Genomic DNA, 23,813 nt, shown 5'->3' on the forward strand with positions numbered 1-23,813 from the left:
CTGAATTCGAATCCCAGCTCCTCTACTTACCAGCTGCACGAGCTATGGCAAGTGATATAACCTCTTCATCTACAAAATATTGCCAATAATATCTACTTCACAGTTATTGTGAGTGGTAAGGAATTATAATGAGATGATGAACTTGAGGAGTGCTTGCTGCCTGGTAGTCACAAAAGTGGTAGCAAGTATTCTTTTTATGTTTCAAAGTAGGGCTATGTGAGTAAATCCATATACAGAACTTAAACTACATATATTTCACATGTCCTCCCATAAAATTCATCCATTCCAACTGAACCCTAGTATAAGGCCATGTACATATTTGTGAGGTTTGCACTTAAAGGATGTGTGTGTAGAATTTTTATTGGTAGGCACTTCAGAGGTTAGATTTATGAGCTTGTTGCTCTGTAATGTCTGAGACATGTTGAATCGAAGCATAGATGTCATTTAACTTCTCGTCTCTTACTATCACATACTTGGAACATGTAGTTATGACAGCTACAAGAAGCAAACCATTAAAGCAGCAAAGAAACACCATCTTTGCACTAAAAAAGGAGAAAAGGGTTTCCCTTTGAAGTTGAAGAGAAGTGTTTTTAAATTAATGGAGTGTACAGTGATTTTACTAAGTTTTATTTATGAAAATACTCTTTGCATTCATGCCAAAAGGTTTTAGCACAGTCCTAAGCAGGATTTATACAAAGAAACACAGCCTAAATTTATGATGTGTTTGCAACTGTAAGAAAAAGTCTGAATTTACAATATTTGTAATTTATTGTTAAATATCTTTCTATCACTATTCCCGGAATGCTAATATTTTATAAACACAAGTGTTGGTTATGAACCTAGAATAGCCTAACCTATACTACTCTTTATAAAGAAATCTTCCAGAACGTTTTCTATGTCTTTTGGGGATTTAATAGCGGGAAATGTACACAGGACTAATACTCCTGCCTCTGGCTTTAGCCCAACCTTTTAGCATCAACAATCTTGACAGCTGCTTTTGTGACTTGACTTCCTTTAGGCCTTCCCCCTTTCCTTTTTTTTTTTTTTTTAAGATTTTATTTATTTATTTGAGAGAGAGAGAATGAGAGAGAGCACATGAGAGGGGGGAGGGTCAGAGGGAGAAGCAGACTTCCTGCCGAGCAGGGAGCCTGATGCGGGACTCGATCCAGGGACTCCAGGATCATGACCTGAGCCGAAGGCAGTCACTTAACCAACTGAGCCACCCAGGCGCCCCCCCCTTTCCTTATTTGCTACATATTATACAAATTAATCTGTGGAAAGTGGATATACACACAAGTCATTTTTGAAGTTAATTACTGACTTTGATAACTTTTCAAATATTTAACTTCCTATACATCTACAGTTTGGGTGTTGTATTTTTTTTTTAAGAGTGGACCAGTATATTTTAAAATTAATGCACTTTTATAATAATTGGCAAAAAGAGTAATTTTTTTTAAGTAAAAAGAGTCACTTGTTTTCTTCTCAATGTTAAAATTTTCTAAGATTTTTATGTTCTTTCTAAATGCCCTTTTCTGGAGTAGATGGTATTCAAACAAAAAAGAACTGAATTTCATGTAGTTGAAGGAAGAAATCATTGGAATCAAATACTGCTGCTTTCTATATTCTCTACACAATACATTATGTACAAGTATTGTTTGGAATAGCAAAGACTCCAAACAGCCTGAATGTCCAGCATTAGGGGACTAGTTAAATAAATTATGTCACATTCATTTAATAGAATGCTACATATAGGTTAAAAGAACATGATATATATATGTGTGTAACATGTGCAGCTCTCCAAGGCATATTGTTAAGTGAAAAGGCAATTTAGACACATGGTGTCCAATTTGTTTCTGTGTGTGTATATACACTGGACTTGCATGTGTGCTTGCTTTTAGTTATGTACAGAATATTTTTTGGAAGGGTACACATGAATCTATTAACAGTGGTAACCTCTGCTGAGGGGGATATCCATATGAATGGAAGAGAGAAGCTTCATTATTTATATCCTTCGGTACTGTTTGAATTTTCACCATATGCATGTATTATTTTTTGACTAAAAATTGGTTAAAGTGAAAAATGAGATAAATTGATATGTGCTGATACGGAGGAACCTCAAAGATAAATGAATAGGAAGAAAAGCAGAATACAGAACTGGACAAATGCTGCCATTTGTTTTTGTTTTTAAAAAAACACCACTAACACAGACACTTGTTATATTTAGATAGAAAATTTTTAGAACACCCAAAAAAACCTCACACTGGTTGCCTCTGGAGAGAAGAACCAAGAGGAGGGAAGGAAGATGAGATTTCATTATATATCTACTTGTAATGTTTGAAATTTTTGCTCTGGGCATGCTTAAATTTTTTTTAAATCTAATAAAGAAGTTTACTATAGCTAACAATATTGTATTATATATTTGGAAGTTGCCTAGAGTAGATCTTAAAAGTTCTCAGGAAAAAAAATTTGTAGCTATGTTAAGTAGTGGATTTTGACTAAACTTATTGTGGTGATCATTTCACAATATATACAAATCCCTATGTTGTACACCTAAAACTGGGGGCAAAAAAGAAGCTTACCAAAAAACTACATTTAACATGGTAGTGAGCTCTTTTTCAGTAGAATCATGATTTGGTAGTTTCATATCTGTTCAAGGGTTTTGTTTTTTTTGGGGGGGGGTCTCCTTTACTTATTTATTTATTTTTATATATGAAATTAGTGTTTGAGGACCAGCATATATAGGTGTATTAGGTTGACTTATCTCTTGCAAGTGAATTTATTTTATTTTCTTTTTTAAAGATTTTATTTATTTATTTGACAGAGAGAGAGAGACACAGCAAGAGAGGGAACACAAGCAGGGGGAGTGGGAGAGGGAGAAGCAGGCTTCCCGCTGAGCAGGGAGCCCAATGCGGGACTCGATCCCAGGACCCTGAGATCATGACCTGAGCCAAAGACAGATGCTTAATGACTGAGCCACCCAGACTCCCCAAAAGTGAATTTAAACATAAATGATAAAGCAGTATCATAGAATACCCAGGGTCACCAATAAAGAATACCTTTATACCCAATCTCAGTCTTTTTTTTCCCCATATGTGGTAATTAAAAGTTGGTGAAATTTCTTGTTTTATGTAAATGGCAAAGAAAATAACTGGTAAATAAGTGAGTGCTTTAAGCTTCATTAATCTGGGAACTTTTGTTGAGGAAAAAAAAAACATATAAGCGATTTCTCTTAGAGGGTATTATCCCTGGACCAATACAGAAAATCAGGTAAGGAGTACAGTTTCTGAACAGAGAATTTTGTCATAAGAATTAATCTACTTCAGGAATTCTGCTTCTAATGAATTTTCATGTTCTGGGCACAAAATATTGAGAGAACTGTGTAATGTATGGTTAATTTGAATACAAATTTGGTTTTCTAAGTAAAACTTCTGTGAGTATGTAGGTTAAGTCTTTGGACTTGAAAGCCAGTGAATTTGATTTTTGGAGGCTAAATAATATGTTGGTTGAGCGAAATTATAAAGCATTAATTTTTCACTGCACTTCCCATCAACACATACTTCTCTCAGAAACTTGTTTAATAGTTATCATTTATCAGGATGGCTGGAGTATCACTAATACAGGAAATGAATGGCTTAGTTATGGACAAGGGGATTTATATGATATGCCAAAGGAAGCTTCCGGTTACTGCTGACTCTTGTGAGGTAAAGAGTAAAAGAACCAGTCTTCGAACCTCCCCTTGTCAGCCAACGTGTATTTACACAAACCTGCCAGCCCACAATAGCTCTTGATCACAATTCATCTCCAGAAGGTATTTTCCTAAACTTAAAATGCGATACCACTATCCTCCTTATCCTCCTCAAGATTTGTGCACTTTCCTCATGTTAGTGATACCCTAATAAAAAAGGAAAAATAAATTTTAAAGATTATTTATTTATTTATTTGACAGAGAGAGAGAGAGAGACAGTGAGAGAGGGAACACAAGCAGGGGGAGTGGGAGAGGGAGAAGCAGGCTCCTGGCAGAGCACGGAGCCCAATGCGGGGCTCGATCCCAGGACCCTGGGATCATGACCTGAGCCGAAGGCAGACGCTTAACTACTGAGCCACCTAGGCTCATTGGAAAAATAAATTTTAGAAATAAGGAAATGCTCTTCCATGTGAAATGCTCTTCTGTCCCAAAAGGGGCCAAACGTTGAATGGAATTGTTGATAGTGAGAGATTTTGGTTGTCGATGTTGTTGTTACATGCTGTTTTCATACTTGAACATGAGTCCCTGTTTGAGGTGGGGTAGTCACAGGAAGGCTTAATCTTGTCACCGTCTGCCATTACAGCTTTAGTGATATTGGAGGTCTCTATTACTCACAAAGAAAACTCACCACTCTTCAGGATGTTAGAAGTTGTTTCGAGTGTTCAGGCCTGCTAATCTTACCCATAATCTATTCTTTACCATATGTTGTTTTATTTTTACTCTTTGGACTTCCGTAAAACTTTTCTCATGTCTACCCTTAGCCTATAGACCCTGTAGTTCTTTTTTTTTTTTTTTAAGATTTTATTTATTTATTTGAGAAAAAGAGAGAGAAGGAGTGCATGAGTGGGAGGAGAGGCAGAGGCAGAGGGAGAGGGAGAAAGAACATCTCAAGCAGATGCTGCGCTGAGCTCAGTGCCCAATGCAGGACTTGATCTCACAACCCAGAGATCATGACCTGAGCCGAAATCAAAATTTGGGCGCTCAACTGACTGAGCCACCCAGGGGCCCCTACGTCATGTATCCGACTAGCCTTACAGTTTCTCTCAAGAAGAGATGTCAGTAAACTAATTGGGGCATAATAGATCCTAGAATGCATCAGGACTCAAAGTGGGTGCTTAAGTCTACTACAATTTGTTATTTGGGAGAAGAGAACAAAAAAGATGGGAGTTAAGAGCAAGATGAACCATAAGTAATAAAACTGCTACATTCATGTGTAATTATATATATATATATTTTTTAAAGATTTATTTATTTTAGATTTTATTTTTTTATTTGACAGAGACACAGCGAGAGAGGGAACACAAGCAGGAGGAGTGGGAGAGGGAGAAGCAGGCTCTCTGCTGAGCAGGGAGCCTGACATGGGGCTCAATCCCAGGACCCTGGAACTATGACCTGAGCCGAAGGCAGACGCTTACGACTGAGCCACCCAGGCGCCCCAAGATTTATTTTAGAGAGAGAGAGCATGAGCAGGAGGGGCAGAGGGAGAGGAAGAGAGAATCTCAAGCAGACTCCCCACTCAGTGCCAAGCCCAATGGCAGGGCTCAATCCCAAGACCCTGAGATCATGACCTGAGCCAAAACCAAGAGTCAGGTCACTCAACCGACTGCACCACCCAGACACCCCATGTAATTATATATTTTTTGAGGCATTTTCCTCCTGTGAGACTTAAACCATGATGGTGCCAGAAAGGAAATAAATTCTTTAATTAAGCCAGGTCAAAGCTGTATTTGGGTGTGGAGTATGTTGGCTCATTTTATATGAAGCGGAGTCAAAAATACCCCGGATCCAAGAAAATCAAACAGAAGGTGCTGGAAAATATTTAATATACCGATCTGACAAAACCCAAAGTTGTACTAAATTTTCTAAGTATGAAATCCATGCCAAAAGGTGTTATTTTAAAAATCACAGCAACAACACTACTATAGTAAATTTGAACCTGGGAATTGAACCAGCTCCTTCTTCACGAAATCACTCACCACATTTGGCTTTGTTGATTAGTTCCATACCTAATGGGGCTACTAGTATTACTATTATTTATAATAATTTATACTTTTTATTATAGATTTACTTCACCGAAGTAAAGAAAAAACACTAATTAATAGCACATGCCATAAATTCAAGTCATTGGCTGTCATTCAGTATGCTTTGCCTTTGAGTAATGATCATAATTTATAAAGCATACAGATTTGGAGACTGTACAGCTCAGTGGATTAGAACAAGACTTTAGTAATCAGACAAGGTAGGGTCAAAGCCTAACTGCCACTTATGAGTCACTTAATGTGACTTTGGGTAAGTTATGTAATCTCTGTGTCTCAATTTCTTTATCCGAAGCTTTGAGATAATAATATGTCACAGGATTATCTTGAAAATTAAATGAGATAGTACGTGAAGAGTCTTGACCTAGAGCCTGTATCCAGTAAGACTTCAGTGAGCTGTTATGTTTTTATTATTGCTGTAACTGACTTTCTCCTCTAAGTCAAAGCATGTTGAGAACTCAGTTGAATAGTTTCATAACAAGAATTAAACACTGAGAATACAGTGGTCCAAGGGAAACAGAACTATGAACCAATAATTCCAGGTTATGATTGCCTGGTTGACATATGATAAATGCGCTTATTTTACAGTATATTTATCCATATATACCAAATACTTAAGTTTACATGTTTTGAATTCTGTCAAAATCTCATTACTATTGAAAATATTCTAACTCAGCAGGCTCCATTTTAGTAACAGTTGAACAATAACAGTGGTAGATGGAGTGTGTTGTTATAAAGCCAGAATGATTGCTGACAGGCTATAATTTGCTTTATGAAGTGTGTGTTGTCACATATACAATTATCTGGTTTATATTTGTTGCTGCCAGCTCTCCAGTTTGTTAACATCCAGGAGTTGTGCCCTGTGTGAAACCTAAGAAGGGTTAAAAATCTTAGCATTTTCTGGTGGGGGAGGGGTAGGAACAGAAGGGTTCACTTGGTGGCTACCTTTTTTTTTTCTTTTTCTTTTTTTAAGAACTAGAGTGATGCTACACACTGCAGCCCACCCTACTGGTCAAAATGAAAAACTGCATCATAAAGGACCACTTTTTGGAAGAAGGGGGAAAAAACTTTTCAACTTTCCCATGGGCATTTTCCTGTCCAACCACGGCCACCCCCTCACTCCTGACAGACGAGGTTCCTTTGGAAATATTATTAAGCTATGCTACCCTTTTGGTTGTAGCATCAAATCAATTTTATTCCATTTCTGATCCCTTAGACTGTGCTATTCTCTGCAATGATAACCCAAAAGGTTCTTGAGAAGTCTGTTATTCTCGGCATGTTGAAAATAATACAATTAGTAAACAGTATCATGAGCTAAAAAAACTTAACCTTGGGCTCAATTTATTTCTTGTACATTCGAGATCTTGTTGGAGCAACTTTTTGAAAGAATGATAAATGGGAACTTTCTTTACCTGACCTATCATTTGTTCTGTAGACTTAATGACATTCAGTACATTATACTCACTGCCAGGGCCTTGGGGGGGAAAAAAAGAATATTTATACATTGAGTTATGGCTAGATGTAGGAGGGAGAAAAAAGAGATGGGCAGGAAGTCAGACTATAGAGTGGAGAGGAATTTGAGACCTTCACTACACATGGATTAATCACAAGAACTAACCACGCAAATCCAAGTGGATATTTAGAAATCAGTGAAGCCTCTAAGATGTTCTGTGGGAAACACCATACATTTTCTAATGCATGAGTATGTGCAAAATGTTATCTAATTTATAACAGAAGTGTTGACAGAACTTTAGCTTTGGTGTTGCAAATGGGCTCCATAACATAGTTACATGGGAGGAACATTTCACATATATGGGCACGTATGTATCCAACTTATTTCTGTAGTTGGTGTTATATTCAATAATTTAGGTGAATGGTTATAATAAGGAATAACAAGCTGCAGTTTTTCCAATCTTGCCTTAGTTCAGCTTTGGGAACTGTATTACTATTAAATTGGTCCATGAAAACCTGGCAATATTAATGCTATCAAGCATGAAAACTAACTGGATTTGGATCAGGGACCTTTATTTATAGCATTTTATTTAGAATTTATTAGTTTAAAGAGGGAGCTGTGTGTCTCATGGGTTCTTAAATATTAAATAGAGTCAGAAGTTGTGTGTTCCCTTCCAATGGCAACAATAAAAGCAAAAGCCAAAAAATTGCAGATAATTCTACATTGATTTCAATTTCCTTATTTTATCCCAAGATACTTGGTGAAGTGATAGCAAACCCTGGGAATTTTGAACCATGCCATAGAAACAGTTGGTTGCAGATGTGAATAAAGTCTTTGTAACACAGCTCACAATTAATTAGAAGTAAAAGATGATGGCTTCATACTAACATGGAAAAACCGTTGAGCATTTATATGTCGAATAAGCAAACATGTATTTAGTTTTACCTATTTGTTATTGTCCTGTTACTTTTTATGCTTAAACTGCTTTCCACCATTTTTTTTTTCATTTCTTTGGTAAAGTTGTCATTATGGCCTGTTTTTGTCTCTAAATGGTACCTGTAAGTTCAGAATCAGATGGGTTTGCTGTGAGTCAAAATAGCTACAACGGGAATATCATCATGGTTCATTTTCCGCCACCCCGTTTTATTTGGAATTGAATTAGGAAATGAAAGTTTTTAGCAGTTTAATTCACTTCTCCATAAAGTTTATGGAGCAGCAACAGCTGGTTGAATCCATGGCAGAAAAATACCAACTTCTAGTGGCCAAGCTATTGTTTCAGAATTAAGGGGGAAAACTCATTAACTGTTAATGAAAACATTGGGAATAAAAACAAATAGCACAGAAACCCTCACAAATAATTACCTCACACCTGACACAAAGCTGCTTTATATTTCTCCTCCAAACCTCAGAAATTCCCAACTTATCATTCTATGGAGCATGAATGAAATTGAGTTTGAGTCTCAGGAAGGAACAATAGAGAAATCACCCCCCTTATAGGCCCCTCAGTACGATACTCAGTGGAGAACCTGCCACTGAATATACTAAGGAGTGTATCTAGCGCCCAATTCTTATGACACTTAGGATAGAGGAGCAAATTACCAGCTAATAGCAGATGAACCCTTGATATAGTTTTCCCAGATCTTGTTTAGAAATACAAAAAAAAAGGGACCAGAGGTAGTGGATGTGATTAATGGAGATACTGTGTGTTAGAATATATATCTGTATAGAAATATATTGATTCTGAGCAAGTTACAATGGGAAAGAGTGTCTCTAGTGGCAAGAGGTCTTGCTTGTGAGAAAGCCACTCTAAGCAATGGGGTTCTAAGCCCTAATTGTAGAGCTGCTGAATGGAAGTGTCTGTCACTATAGTTTGTGATCATTTATGTCTGATCCCACTGGACTACGGTAGTGGTGGCCGCTTGGAACTGCGTTTCTCAGAGCTGCAGATGAATCCAGCGATCACTTGCAGTTATGTTTTAACGGAAAATGATGTTCTAAACTTAAATCCAAAATGACCACGGTAATTGCTGGCTCTCCTATAAAACTTTTCACCCGTGCATCTCGAGTAGTTGTCATCATTTTAATTACACGGGAGTGTCTATTTATATAGTGTTATAGGCTTTTTTCTGTGTGTGCCCAAGGGAGTTGGGCCACTCGATGTGACACTAAAAACACTTACAGCAACATTTCCATCATCAGGAACTAATTACGCTTGGATGTAGAACATATTTTTAAACGTTTCCCCCACCACAACCATTTTTTAGTACTAACCCAGGCTCTGTTTTTGCTGCATTGAGTTGTATACCTTTATTGTTGTATACTTTACAAAGGCATGGTCTTATGTTTGGCACAGGGATGGCTGTTAAAAGCCCATCTTGGGTAATTGTTCAGAAACCCTAGGAAACACGCAGAAGTGACTTTTCCATCTGAAGTTGATAAATCGAATGTTAAATCCAGGCAGGTATTTTAGATGAGATTTTTAAAATGGAAACTCTAAATGCAATTGAATGGGATCCTGGAACAGAAAAAAGGCACGTGTTGTGATGAGCACTGGGTGTTATATACAACTGATGAATCATTGAACACTACATCTAAAACTAATGATATATATTGGCTAATTGAATTTAAATTAAAAAAAAAAGAAAAAGAAAAAAACATTAGTGGAAAAACTGATGAAATCCAAATAACGTCTATAGTTTCTAGTTAATAGCAGTGTACCAATGTTAATTTCTTGGTTTTGACAGAAATACCCTAGTTACATAAGAAGTTGGAAATTGGGTAAAGGGTGTGTGGGAACTCTCTGTACTATCTTTGTAATAATTTCAATAGATCTAAAATCATTCCAAAACAAAATGTTCGTTAAAATACAACAAAACAAAGTCCCTCCTGATCGACTTTTTTTTTTTTTTAAAGCCTGGAATGCTAGAACATGTAAGAGTAATTTTGTCAAATTTCTGAAGCAAGCAGAAAACCTTGAGTCTAGAATGACAGTTGATAAATAACGTTCAGTATACCTACAGATGTTAAATTTTACTTGGCAACCCAAATTACTTCCTCTTTTAAAAACAGATTTTGGTTAGGCTCACAATTTTAAAATTCCCTTAACCTCGCAGTTTCAGGTTATCTGCCAAACAGTCCATTTAGATTGTTTTGGTAATATAATTTCAGCGGATTTACAAATTCCACTGATGTAAAATTTGAGTAGTTCAACCCTCAGTCCAGTATTTGAGAATTTTTCTGGTTATAAGGGAAATTTCACAGTGATACTATAAGCATAACTATAATAAGCTTTGTATCCTGATCAGTAGCCTAATAAAGGAGAGGATTTGTTCTGGCTCTGGCCAAGACTGCTGTGTGAGGTTGTTGTTTGTTGTTGTTGTTTCTTTTCCACAATCAAGTCCATACTTTATTTCTAAAGTCCTGTATCTGCAGGTGTTCAACTCAGTTATGGACAAGCTACCTACCACTGAGCATTCATAGAAGAGACTCTTATGATCATCTAATTTATGGAAAGAGAAGGCTACAGCCATTCCCTTTTTATCTTTTATATCCTCCCTATCCTTCCAGTTTAATTGTAGGAAATAAACCTTTAAAGTGAGGCAATACAGATTCTATGTAGGTTGTTTGGTTTCACTGCTCCCTCGTTGAAATCCAGGGCCAAAACTCTACAGTGTTTACTGAGATTAGCATTGGTGATTTCCTTTGGAAATTAGTATTTGAGATAATATTAAATTCAGTTAAAAATCCCCTTTTCATGTTTGTGAAATGAACTGAGCAGCTGTTGGTGTCCTTTTATCAGCAGACTGTACCTCTGTTTGGGGGATTTTAAGGAAAGCCATTTGCAACGCAGAGCCTTTTCTTCCGGTTTCTGAATGATCGAACATCTTCCGTCTGAACCTTTTAAAGTATCATAATAGTATGGGCCACTTCTACAAAATATAATCCAATGTATGTTGAAAACACCCAAAAGGGGTTAGCATTGTTTTAATTGCATAATTCAGTATTGCATATACATTACCTTTCATCAAAGCCATTTTACAGAACAAATATTACCTTCTTAGGGCTTTTACAATTCCTAAGAGGTTGGTTGCATAGGCTGTAAACCAGAATTATAAAGAGAGAACTTTCTTAAGGTTGCAAAGCAAGTATGATTTAAATTGGAATAGAATCCAGCAAAGTCTAGATGCTCTCTGTTTTTAAGTCTCTTAGTTTTCAGAGAAGGAAAGAATACTGACCTGTTACATTGTATTATGTATAGGTTAACCTTTTGTGTGACTTATTCTGTTCCATTTGGAAATATAAAGAGAAACAGGCATTCAGGGTAAAGGTTACAATTAATGGAAGACAGTATATATGAATATGTGTTTATATAGCTGTGTTTTCATTTTAAGTGTGATGGAGAAGTTTCTCTCTGGGTGGCAAGAGGTCTCCCCACTCGATGGTAACGGTTTCTAAGTTCTAGTTAGTTACCTGAGTGGAAAATTTCCCATCCAGGTAAGTTTGTTCTTATTTATCTATTTCTCATATGTTTATGGATAGCGGCCATGTCCACCAAGTAAAAGATGTATCTTTCGGAGGAGGGCAGGGATGAGTATCAGAAGACATCTACAAAGAGCTTTATAAAGATGTCCAAAGTATGATCTTATTTTCCTTCTTTTTTGTCCCTCAGGGGGAGACCAAGCTGAAAGTTACCTTGGACAGGACAGCTCTGATGATAATCAGAGTGGAACTCACCGCCCTTCTCTCACATCCGATGCCCCTTTTTTGCCTGATTATCAGGATGAGGGTGAGTGTCATCTTCCTGGATTTTGGGTTAATCATGCTGCTTTGTTACTTTTTGTCTTAGTGTTTTTGCCTTTCGTCATGTTGAACCAAGCTGACTTCAGTGGGTTTTCTGTATTGGTAATCACTAGTTTGCAAAAAAAACAACTATTTGTTTCATTGTGGTGCTGATCCTTCTAGGTAATTCAATACTTCTGAAGCTAATGTATTTAGGGAAACACTAATTCCATACTGGAGCAGGAAGACATCATTATTGATCTTTTTATAAGAACTGCAGCTCAAAAGCTAAGAGGACGTCTTAAGATTGCACGGCCCAGTCCACCATCTTTCAGATTTCTTAGTTTCACAGAGTTGCCTGAGAATCAGAGCTTTCATTTAGTCATTATTGGATTATTGATTTATTGTGGATTATTTGAGGCCATTGAGCTCATCATATCATAATAAGATACAATTTTAACCCATGCTTCTCACATATCCCTTTCTGACCATATTGGTATTGTTCAAGGGGAAAGGGAAGCCACAAGAACCACAATGTAAATCTTCCTGGAGCATTAATTTTACTTGAAGATTTGGGAATGGGAGGAGTTAAATAATTCAACTGATATAAACATTACTTTTATATTACAAACACATTGGTATGTAATAGAGCGGGGTGCAAAATGTACATGAATTTTTAAGATACATGAACATAAAATTTTTGGCTTGGTGGCTGCCAGTTTCTGGCTCAGGCTCAGATATCCCAAGGGTGGGGGCTCCCTGTGTCTCTTCTGGCATCTGGCCACTGGAACAGACGGCTTGATCATCACTGATGCACACGGTTATCTTACCAAAGTCTCTCTTGTGCCTTTTCGGTGGGGGATAAAGGTAGACAAGCTACTAAACTAAATATTAAATTGGAAGCATATTATTCACTTAGGGATTGGGAGTAGAGTTGGTAAACTCTTCCTTATTTCTTTTTATTAGTCTGTAATCTTTCAATTTATTTTTCTTTCAAATTTCCCTATGACTTTGGCATTTTCCAGGAGTTCATAACCCCTAATTCCTTTCTCTTTTTAACTTATCCACTAATTCTTTTTTTTCTTAAGTTTTTATTTAAATTCCAGTTAGTTAGCATACAGTGTAATATTAGTTCACTCGTCCGTTAATTCTTATTTCATTTAGCCCTTTTGGCGATTCAGATTTTCTCCCTTTCATTGAATTAATAACCTCCACTTCAGAACTATGGATTCCGTCATACAGAAACATTTTATTTTGCTTGAGCTTTTTTAGAAACTGGGCCTTGCAATTTAGGATCTGTATATTGATTCAAGTGTACACTAAAAACATTGTTTGGATTGCAAGCTTAATAATTACACTGGTAGTTTATTAATAATTTTAGAAAATTAACAGTGCAAAACCAACCTTTCATTTGTTTTTGATTAATCCAATGCCTGACAGAATTAGAACAATAGTACCTCATTGATCCATAGGTCACTTATTTGGTATTTCCAACTTTCCCAGACACTGCTGAGAACACAGTAAGTAAGCCAGAAGGACCTCTAAGTGGAAATGGATGTTCCTGAGTGCTGTGTTAACACTTCCATACCATATTCTTGGGAAAGCCCCTGAAGCCTTGATTCCTCTTTTTACACATTTCTAACCATTACAGTGGTTTGATTTCTCAAACCCATAATGGGATGAAACATCAAATTTAGAAGAAGAGGCACTTTAGAGGCATCAATTAACAAATAATATTGAGGTGAGAAACAGGAAAACAACTAAAAATTTATGCAGAAAAAAAATAAAATTTATATGGGAACTCAAAAACATAGCATTCTGGGGCCATATCATATTGTAGAGAGAAACTAAAGAGCTCAGTACCTTTAATAAAGTAAAACTTTTCAGCTAGCATTTATTAAGCACTTACTATGTACCTGGCATCTGTGTTCTAAGTATTTTGCATCTATCATCATTTAATCCTGAGAATAACCCTGAGAGGTAGATAGCAAGATTATCCTCATTTTACAGAGAAAGAAACAGAGACCCAGGGAAGTTAAATAGGATCACACAGCTAGTAAGCAGTAGTGCCAGGATTTATAACTACGTAGTCTAGTTCTGGAACCTCTGCTCTTAACCACCCTACTGTCTTTACCACTATCCTTATCTGGATTATCAAAAAAGATGGATTCATGTTCCAGACATTTTGGTTAAGACTATACAGATACATAGTTTGCTTAAAAGTATTTTCATTAAAAAGAGTTTAAATTTAAAGAAATATATAGTGTTGAAAGAGGTAAGCCTAGTATCTGGAAAATTCCAAGGTGGAAACTTTGCTCCATTATGGTTCCTCATGAGAGAGGAGCTAACTAGATTAGTAATATTAAATTCTTACTTCATAGCTTTTAATTTTTAGTTTCAATTATAAAAGTTAAGAGAATTCTCAAAGTGAAACAGTCAATGATAGCGGTAGGAATAGATTGTTTATGTGTTAAAAATTTGATTGTAGGATGATGTTTATTTTTACAAAGTATTACTTATTTTATTTAAAATTTCACTTTTTAAAGCTTTAATTTAAATTCCAGTTAGTTAACATGCACTGTGATATTAGTTTCAGGTGTACAATATAGTGGTTCAACACTTCCATACAACACCCATTGCTCATCACGACAGGTGCACTCCTTAATCCCCTTCACCTACTTTACACATGCCCCTAGCCACTTCCCCTCTGGTAATCATCAGTTTGTTCTCTATAGGTAAGAGTCTGTTTCTTGGTTTGCCTCTCTCTCTCTCTCTTTTTCTTGCCATGTGCAATGACATGGATGGAGCTAGAGAGTATTATGCCAAGCAAAATAAGTCAGTCAGAAAAAGACAAGTACCATATGATTTCACTCATATGTGGAATTTAAGAAACAAAACAAACAAGCAAGAGGGAAAAAAAGAAAGGGAGCTAATGTTTAAATATGAGTTTCTGCAAAGCATTGAAACTAGCACAGTACCTGAGTGCCTGATGCATAGTGGGTACGATAAATATTTGTTTCCTTCCCCTAAAAAGTAATGATATATACATTTCTTGTGCAATTAAGGAGAAAGTTATAAAGATGTTAAAATTTTCAGTAGACAGGGGCACCTGGGTGGCTCAGTTGGTTAAGCGACTGCCTTCGGCTCAGGTCATGATCCTGGAGTCCCTGGATCGAGTCCCACATCGGGCTCCCTGCTCAGCAGGGAGTCTGCTTCTCCCTCTGACCCTCCCCCTCTCATGCTCTCTGTCTCCCATTCTCTCTCTCAGATAAATAAATAAAACCTTTAAAAAAATTTTTCAGTAGACATTCTGTTCTGTTTAACTAGATTTTACCATTATTGAGAACACTAACACTTCATATGTTACTTATTCATTATTTTAACAAATACTTATTTAGAGATTACAAGGTAATAGCAAGGCACTGTGCTAAGCAGTAAGTGAAATGTGCAGTAAAAAATCAGACACAGTCCCTGTCCTCTTGGAGCTTACCATCTCATTGCAAAAACACACGATTAGTAAGTAGACAAATGAACAAATGTAAAGTCAATGTCTTCACTTGCTGGTGGGATAGCTAAGGTGATCCTTTAGGAAGAAAAGATATTCTTTAATTTTTCTTTGTAGTGACAGTTATTTTAGACTTTTGGAATTTCATCTTTATTAGAAAATGAAAGGTTACTGTTAAAATATTTCAGCATTGTTGCATCCCCCCTCCAGCCACAACAGTGTCCTAAATGTACAATTATAGAAGGACACATGGTCTGACCCATCCACCCATAACTTCAGTGTGAGAAGCAATAACCACAGTGTGTGTCATGTTTGTATCGTGCTTTTGTGAAGACTACAAAGAGCTCTAGAAGCATATAGAAGCCCGGCCAGGTGCACAGCAAAAAATGAACACCAAGGTTACAGGCTAAACCATGCATAAAAATGAGAGCATGTCGCTACCTAATCCCAATTTCTTCTCCTTTTGCTTTGCAAATGTTCTCAGTCTGAGAACAGCAGGCTATACCCTGTGGAGAGAGACCCACAAGCAAGAGCATAGCCCCACTGTGGGGAATGAAAACTGGCTAACAAGTAATAACATTTAGATTTCTAAACCTAAGGAGGCATGGTTTCGACCATATTAAAGAAAAAAAAGTTCAGCATGAAACACTGGATACAATTACTGTACGAAAGCCAGCCAACTATGCTGCTCAAGATCTGATTGCTTTCATTGTCCAAAATATACAGTGAATTTTAATGTGTTTATAAACTTATCTCATTAGTGTACATTTTAATTTTTTTGAAGATTTTATTTATTCATTTGAGACAGAGAGATACAGAGAGAGAGAGCATGAGCAGGGGAGAGGCAGAGGGAAAGGGAGAAGCAGGCTCCCAGCCGAGCCAGGAGCCAGACGTGGGGCTCTATCCCAGAACCCTGGGATCATGACCTGAGCTGAAGGCAGACGCTTAGCCATCTGAGCCACCCAGGTGCCCCTCATTAGTGTACATTTTTTAAAAGATGGGTCTACATACATTTTTTAAAGATGGGTTGGGCAAAGTGTTCTATAAACAGGATATAGTGACTCCTTCTGGAAGACAAAGAAAAAATAAAGTTATTTTCTAGGAGAAGAAACCTAGAATCTGTAACAGTGTATTGTTTATCATGTAATATATATTATCATATTCTAATTAAAGAAAAAGTAATGAATGAATATTGGACAATAAATCTGGGAAGAAGTGAGAAAAATGTTCTTAGAGTTTATTTTTACATCAGGTTGTCGAAGGTTAGAGAAGGTTCTTATTCTCCAGTGAAATGAAAAATAGAACCGGGAAAGTTAAAGACCTGTAACCATTTTTGGGCACCTGGGTGGCTAGTCGTTAAGCGTCTGCCTTCGGCTCAGGTCACGATCCCAGAGTCCTGGGATCGAGCCCCACATTGGGCTCCCTGCTCGGCGGGAAGCCTGCTTCTCCCTCTCCCTCTCCCCCTGCTTGTGTTCCCTCTCTCACTGTGTCTCTCTCTGTCAAATAAATAAATAAAAAATCTTAAAAAAAAAAAAAAGACCCATAACCATTTTTGGAGAACAGTAATAATGAATAAGTGAAAGCCTGGTTTTGATCAATTTATTATATGCTACTTGATTTTAAAGGAATTACAGTCCCATTAAAGTACAAATAGTGGCCATTTTCAACTCCATGCCTTTTCTGAAAGGTACATTAAAAAACATACAGAATATTTTGAAATAAAGAGAATCAATTTTTCACAGCTTTAGTTTTAGCACTTTTTTTTTTTTACATTTCTCTGCTTTCATTTTAGTTCTGAAATAGAAGTCAATTTTTGGATTTGATATTATGAATAACAATAGACTAGCTTTTGTTGATCCTTATGTGTTTCATTTCTATAATAATAATAGGAAGAAAACACTATTTTAATATCTTCCCTAATGGGGGGAAGAATATATTTTAAACAAATCTACATTAGTATTGTGAAATAAAAATGAAGGTTTAATTTATTAATAAGATTTTATTGATTAGACTTTTTTTGGCTGGAATTCACATTTGTCTTAAATTTCATTGTACCGAAGTTAGAATCATGCCTTCTGGGAGTTGGAAAGGATGATTGTAAGAGGAATCATTTATTGAGCACTTACAATGCTGCACTAGGTGCTTTTTGTGGATTATCTCATTTAATTCTCAAACCAGCTCAGAGAAGAAAGTCCCATTATCCCCACTGTTTACAAGTTAAAAAATTGAAGCTTAGAGAAATTCAGTAACTTGGTCAAGAATGAAGTATCTAATCCACGTGTCGGTGGGGGGCAGGTGGTGGAGGTGTAGGGTTCAAATAAATTACAAACCTACTGCTTTGTGTAGAGCTCTAGTTAGCTGGATGTTTTTCCTCTGAAACACCCATTTTTATGGGCTCTACATCTCATTTTCTCTATTGCTTTTATTCCATCGAGTATAACATTCATTTAAAAAATAATTGTATTCAAAGCTAAAAGCTATCCTCTAAATACCACTTTAACTGCATCCTTCAAAATTTGATATGTACTACTTTCATTATAATTTGCAATTCCATTCTAAGTATTTTGTAATTCCTTTGATGATATCCTTTTTTAACCTATGTATTATTTAGAAGCATTTGTGTGTGTGTGCATGTGTATGTATTCCTGGTTTTTATTTTGGCTTGTTTTTAGTTTCTAGGGATTTTTAAACCTGCTTTTTTATTTTGACTGTTAATTTCTATTACATGATAGTCTAAGAACATCATCTATATCATTTAGATTCTTTGGACTTTGTTGAGAGTCCTTTTGTGGCCTAGTAATGATTAATTTATGCTTAGGTGCTGTGTGGCTCCCAAAAGTATTTATTGAACACACTCTTATCAAATTTTAGGTTTTTTTACTTTTTATTTATTTTTATACTTATAAATAGTAATCTTCAAATCTTTTATATCCCGGCTTTTCTTTATCTGCTGAAAGGTTCGTGTTAAAATCTCCAATTATAGTTATAGATGTATCCATTTTTCTGTGTTTTGCTTTACATTTTCAAGGTCATGTTATTAGATACTTATAAAGAGCTGTAATTTGTTTTAAAAGGCTTCCTCTTATTGAACCGAAATCCTCTCCCTAGAACTTCCATTTATTAAGCTAGTCTACCCATAACACCCCCAACTGGTTTTCTTCTACTCAAGGAGTATAAAAGATGTCTGTTCACAAGCCAATTTGAGACCCCCGTTGCTCTGAGTCATGTATAAGGACTGAGTTTAGCGTATAAATTATGTTGTTTCACAGGATAAATAAACTGCATGTCTTACAGCGTTTACTGAGGTATGTGAATTAACGATGCAGTGGTTAGTGGTAAGTGACCTTACCAATCAGGTAAATCTTAGGCCACATCCTGCTGATGACTTTGGAGGAAAATGTGCATATTTTAGGGCGGCTTTACTTGGAATGTTAGAAACCTATTGCAGGCTCAGTCCATTGGTACCCTTGTAGGTGGAGAGAGTTAATGGACTAAAAACAACAAGCTGTTTACTTCCTTCTCACTGATAGGGTCAAGCTCACTACTCTGTGTGTATGTGTTAAAGATTTACTTACTTAATTAATTAATTTGAGAGAGAGCACGCATGCACCTGTGTCTGCGAGTAGAGGGAGGAGCAGAGGGAGAGGGACAAGCAGACTCTGCACTGAGTACAGAGCCTGACACGGGGCTCAGTCCCACGACCCTGAGATTGTGACCTGAGCCTAAATCAGGAGTCAGATGCTTAACCAACTGAGCCACCCAGGAGCCCTTGGGTGTGTGTGTTTTTAAGTACATAAACTATATGAAGATATTTAGAGTTTTTAGTTCCTTCTTACTCTATGATATGAAGATAACAAATGTGACTCAAAATAGTCTCTCTCCATATACGAATACATAATAAACATATGTGCATACATATATGCATTCAAACAAGCATCCATCTCATTTTCTTTTTATTCTTCAGACAGTTGCTTTCATCTTTGTTGCTCACAGGAATATTTTTCTTTAATAAAGGCACATGACTCCTATCAACCCTGATGGAGTTTATGTGTGTGTGTGTGTGTTTACGGTGCACACTGTGGAAGAACACAAAACTTATTTCCTTCCATGTCTGTGCTTTTGGGGCCAAAGAAAAAATTCTACTGTAAAACACATACTTTCATAAGCATGGTGGATTTCTGAACAAGTTTCTGTTGGCTTCAGGTAAGTCCATCAGATCTCAGATCATTGGGAGAAATTAAGGACCGATGTTGAGTTAACTGTGATAAGGGTAAGTAAGCTGTCACTCAGGATTGCAGTGGCCTCCTTCATGAAGATAAATGTCTTATTAGATTGAAGACATCATGTCGTTTATATAGTCTGGTATAAATCACAGATGAGGATGACAAACTGGGTTTCAAAGTTGACAGTAATTTATATAACTTAAACAAATGATTACCAAGGATTATACATGTTTTGTGAAGAATAAAAAAACAATAACAATTATCTGTCTATGAACTACCCATTTTTCATTCTTCAGCCTGGCATGTTGGGCTGTCGGTGCGTGTTTAAACTCTAACCTTCCGTCCAGTACCCAGTAAAGCAGTCTCTCATGTGTTGATGGGGGATATCTTCCATAATGCTTCTTTCACTAGAATATACCCTACTAATTGAACCCAAGTTTTTTACATAGAATCGTGACAATTTAGAACTGAAAGAGACTACTTGGTAATCACCTAATCTAATCTCTGTTTTACCAAAGAGGAAACTAAATTTTAAAGAGGCTAATGCCTAGGTCCTATATCTAACAAGACAGAGCCAGTATGGAATCCAAGACCACCATCCTGGGAGTGGCCTTCCCAGGCTCACACTATATACCTTCCCTCACCTGCATGATCTCAACACGCTTTTCAGTGCAAACCCAAACAGCTTTGCAGGAGGTCTGATCGTGGCTCTTAAGCTATTTCTTGAAAGTTTCAGTCAGGTTCTTCAGGTACATGTGTCTTTCTGGTCAATGTATGTTCTTATTCTTTTCCCAGAATGATTTGGGAGTAGTATGTTTAATAATTTCAAAAGGTTCCATAAATGCTAGCAATTATAACTATAAGTGACATACAATAAGTCCCTGAATTAATTTGATGTATAACTAATTAGTTATCTTTTTTGGCCTTTTTGTCCAGTTATAGATTTTAATATACTGCTAATGAAGAGGTAGCTATTGAATATCTATATTGGATGCCTTTATTCAGTCATGAGTTCAGAGACTGGATGGAGGATACAAAGAGGAATAGGATATGACTCCTTTCCTTAGTGAGTAAATAATCTAGTTGAAGAGAGATTAGACACCCCCACAACAAAGTATACAATATATAATCAAGTGGTGATTATCAGGGACAGAGTTTGCAGGAAAAAAAACTTGGACTTGCAGTGGTTTGGAAGAAAGTCAAGATAATATTTGACCTGCGCCGTGGCCGAAGTGTTTTTAGAAGTCTCTTCCAGACTGGGAGTATACGCTAAAGTCCATTCTCTGAAAGGTCAAACCCTTATTGAGCTTCCACTATAATTAGTAGTGAAATAACAGTGGCCATTTTTAAGTGCAAATAGTTAATTTTTAAGTGAGTGACTCAGCAAATGAGATTAAGCTTTTTCATTCTGCCTCGAGTATTCTTTGTTTCTCTCCAAATTCTAAAGTAGCCAACAAGGTTAACGGTAAAGTGAAGGTTCTAGTATATGATTATTGAAGATGTTAGTGTGGGCATTACAGCGGTGGTAAAATGATATGCGGTGTTTTGGTTGCTAATGTAACATATTTATCTGATTGATATATAAATCAATCAGAGGTGGGGAGGGTTTATATATCTGTGTGCTGTTTATTAGAAAATCTTATATGTCATACTTAATTACCTTGTTCTTAGAGTCTATAAATGCATTATAATTAAGCATAGCGTCTGCTTTATAGATGAACACTGAATCACATGAGGGTTAGCTACCTTACAGTCATGTCTAAAGTTCAGGAATTCCATATTCTCAGGTATGATATAGATACATGTACTTAATTTATGTAAATATAAATTTATATTTATACTCTCTATATATGTAGATATATATTTTTTTAAATGGTGATTTGTTTTTTCAAACGGTGATTTGGTGATCTTTGTTTTTCTGCTATCCATAAATTCTTTGGCCTATCATAGAACACTGATTTTTCAAGCAAAAAATAAATGTTAGAATGTTAGTAATGCTGTTTAAAACAATATGGAAGCACCTGTTAATCTAGAGTATTGCGTTCTACTAGGGAAAGATTGTTGAATTCACAAACTATATTACACTTATGCTCTTGACTGTGTTTCTGACTTTGAGTGACAGCCTTTTTTAAGTTGGGCCCTAAATAGCTTATGCCCAGATACACTAGTCTAGTGGGAAAGAAAGATTATACAGAGTAGTTGCTCTGGCTTGTAAAATTGGGATTTATAGGGGAATTGTTCCTTCATGGAAAGTTTTCACTTATAGAAGCCTTTATCCAATTTAGAGATCCATTTCTATAAATTGTTAGGGTATAGCTTATATGGCACAGTATATTTTAGTGGAGTGCTCTGAAAGATAAACACCATTGTTGTCGTGGTTAATTTTATAATTATTTCATAGTAATACTCAGATTTATTTTTATCGACAAAACATAGGGTTAACTGAGATCATGAGCTCTCCTCTCTACGAAAGATCGTTATCATCATTGAAAGACATTTATGAATGTCCAAGAACACAATTGGGCCTAGAGATTGTCACAGCTTAGGGGAAAAAAATCACTTGAGTTATCTAATCTAGTCCTTCTAATGAATTCACATCATTCTTACTAATATCTCATTTAATTAATTATCAAATATAGTGATTGTGCTTTATACCCTTCCCTTGCAGGACATCTTGCCCGCCCAACTATTATTACTAATTTATTCTTCACGTCTAACCTAAACTTTTCCTTCCTTAGTTTCAGGCCATTGCTCTTTTCTATACCATATTCTGAGATGGAATAATTCCCCTAATTCATTTATATTGTTACCTTTAGAAGGTATTTAAAGACTATGAATGTTTATCCCCAGAGTCTTCACTTTTCCAAACTACATAAATTTCAGTTCTCTTAATCCTTACCTCACTCTGCCCCTGTCATACTCTCCAGTCCTTGGGTATTTTATCATACTCCTTGATATTTTCCATTCCAAGGGGATCACCTAACCAAGAGAGCTGCCTTTTTGGGGAGGGAAGTGATAAAGTGTAAAATCTCATATAAACCACGAGACAATGCCTAAGTGTTTATTTGATGTTGCTGTTGGTGATCATCTGGTGGGCACACCAGTGTAGTGCTTGCTTTGGCATATGTTGGGATATATGTGCATTTTAATGCCTTAATGTATTATGGCCTGTTGTAATTGAATGTCTATAAAGTAGCAGTTAAGTGGGTTTTACCAACCTTAGAAGAGATCAGAATTCTCTAGCCCCCTCTTGTGGTAAAAGAAAATACTACTTTGGGGCTTTCCTGGATTATCTGGTTTTGGCTGATGAGGAAGGCTAAAATACATAAATTCTCAACATGTGAGCATAGATAATGAATCAAAAAATTTAAAAATTATACACACACACACACATATCCATATATATGTACCCAAGCGCATATACACTTGGATCTGAGAAATTCCTGTTCTTTTATTTTATTAATGCCCTAAAACCCAAAAGATACTGCTTTCTTAACAACCGTCATTTCAGTATATTCTTATTACATAAGTTAGGATGAAGACAAATAAAATAAAACTATAATCTTGAGGGTTTTATATTCCTAAATAGATAAATAAAGGAGGCTTGGATAAGAGTTTTAAACCAAATTTATAGGTACTTTTTTCTTTGCCATTATAAACGCGTGTGGTTAGCATTTCTAACAGATTTAAACAGATATCCTAAATCCCCTATAACATATTCATTTGACCAGTTTTATAATTTATTATTGTAGCATTCCTTCTATGGTAAACACATTCAGATATTCATAAAGTCCTACTAAGTAGCAAATAGCTGAAGGGAAGACTGAACTGGCATGCAAATAAGTTCATGTATCTTGCCTATGGAAAAAAATTTCTACAGGTAGCACAAAATTACGTTTATTTTTCTAGGACACCACTAAAAGTAACACCTCTGTCTTGGAATAGTTGGTGTATAGAAAAGAACCAGTGAGGAGTTGTTATTAATATGCTTTACATGGCAACCCAGGAAGTAAAGAGATTCAAATTAAACACAGCTCCTAAGTAATTTTTGTGTTTGTTTGTTTGTTTTTTA

At 36.2% G+C, this 23,813-nt stretch overlaps 1 protein-coding gene across 1 annotated transcript in view; it reads left to right on the forward strand.

The window, feature by feature from the left end:
- Positions 1–23,813, forward strand: part of SKAP1 (src kinase associated phosphoprotein 1) — a 278,853-nt gene that overhangs the window by 62,755 nt on the left and 192,285 nt on the right. Inside the window, exon 4 of the mRNA XM_064583476.1 lies at positions 11,904–12,020. Within this exon, the coding sequence (XP_064439546.1) occupies positions 11,904–12,020 (117 nt within the window). The remainder of the gene's footprint in view (positions 1–11,903; positions 12,021–23,813) is intronic.

This window comes from Mirounga angustirostris, unplaced genomic scaffold (genome assembly GCF_029215605.1).
Source record: "Mirounga angustirostris isolate CCGP_5_RB_7025 unplaced genomic scaffold, mMirAng1.0.hap1 SCAF_17, whole genome shotgun sequence".
Taxonomy (NCBI): domain Eukaryota; kingdom Metazoa; phylum Chordata; class Mammalia; order Carnivora; family Phocidae; genus Mirounga; species Mirounga angustirostris.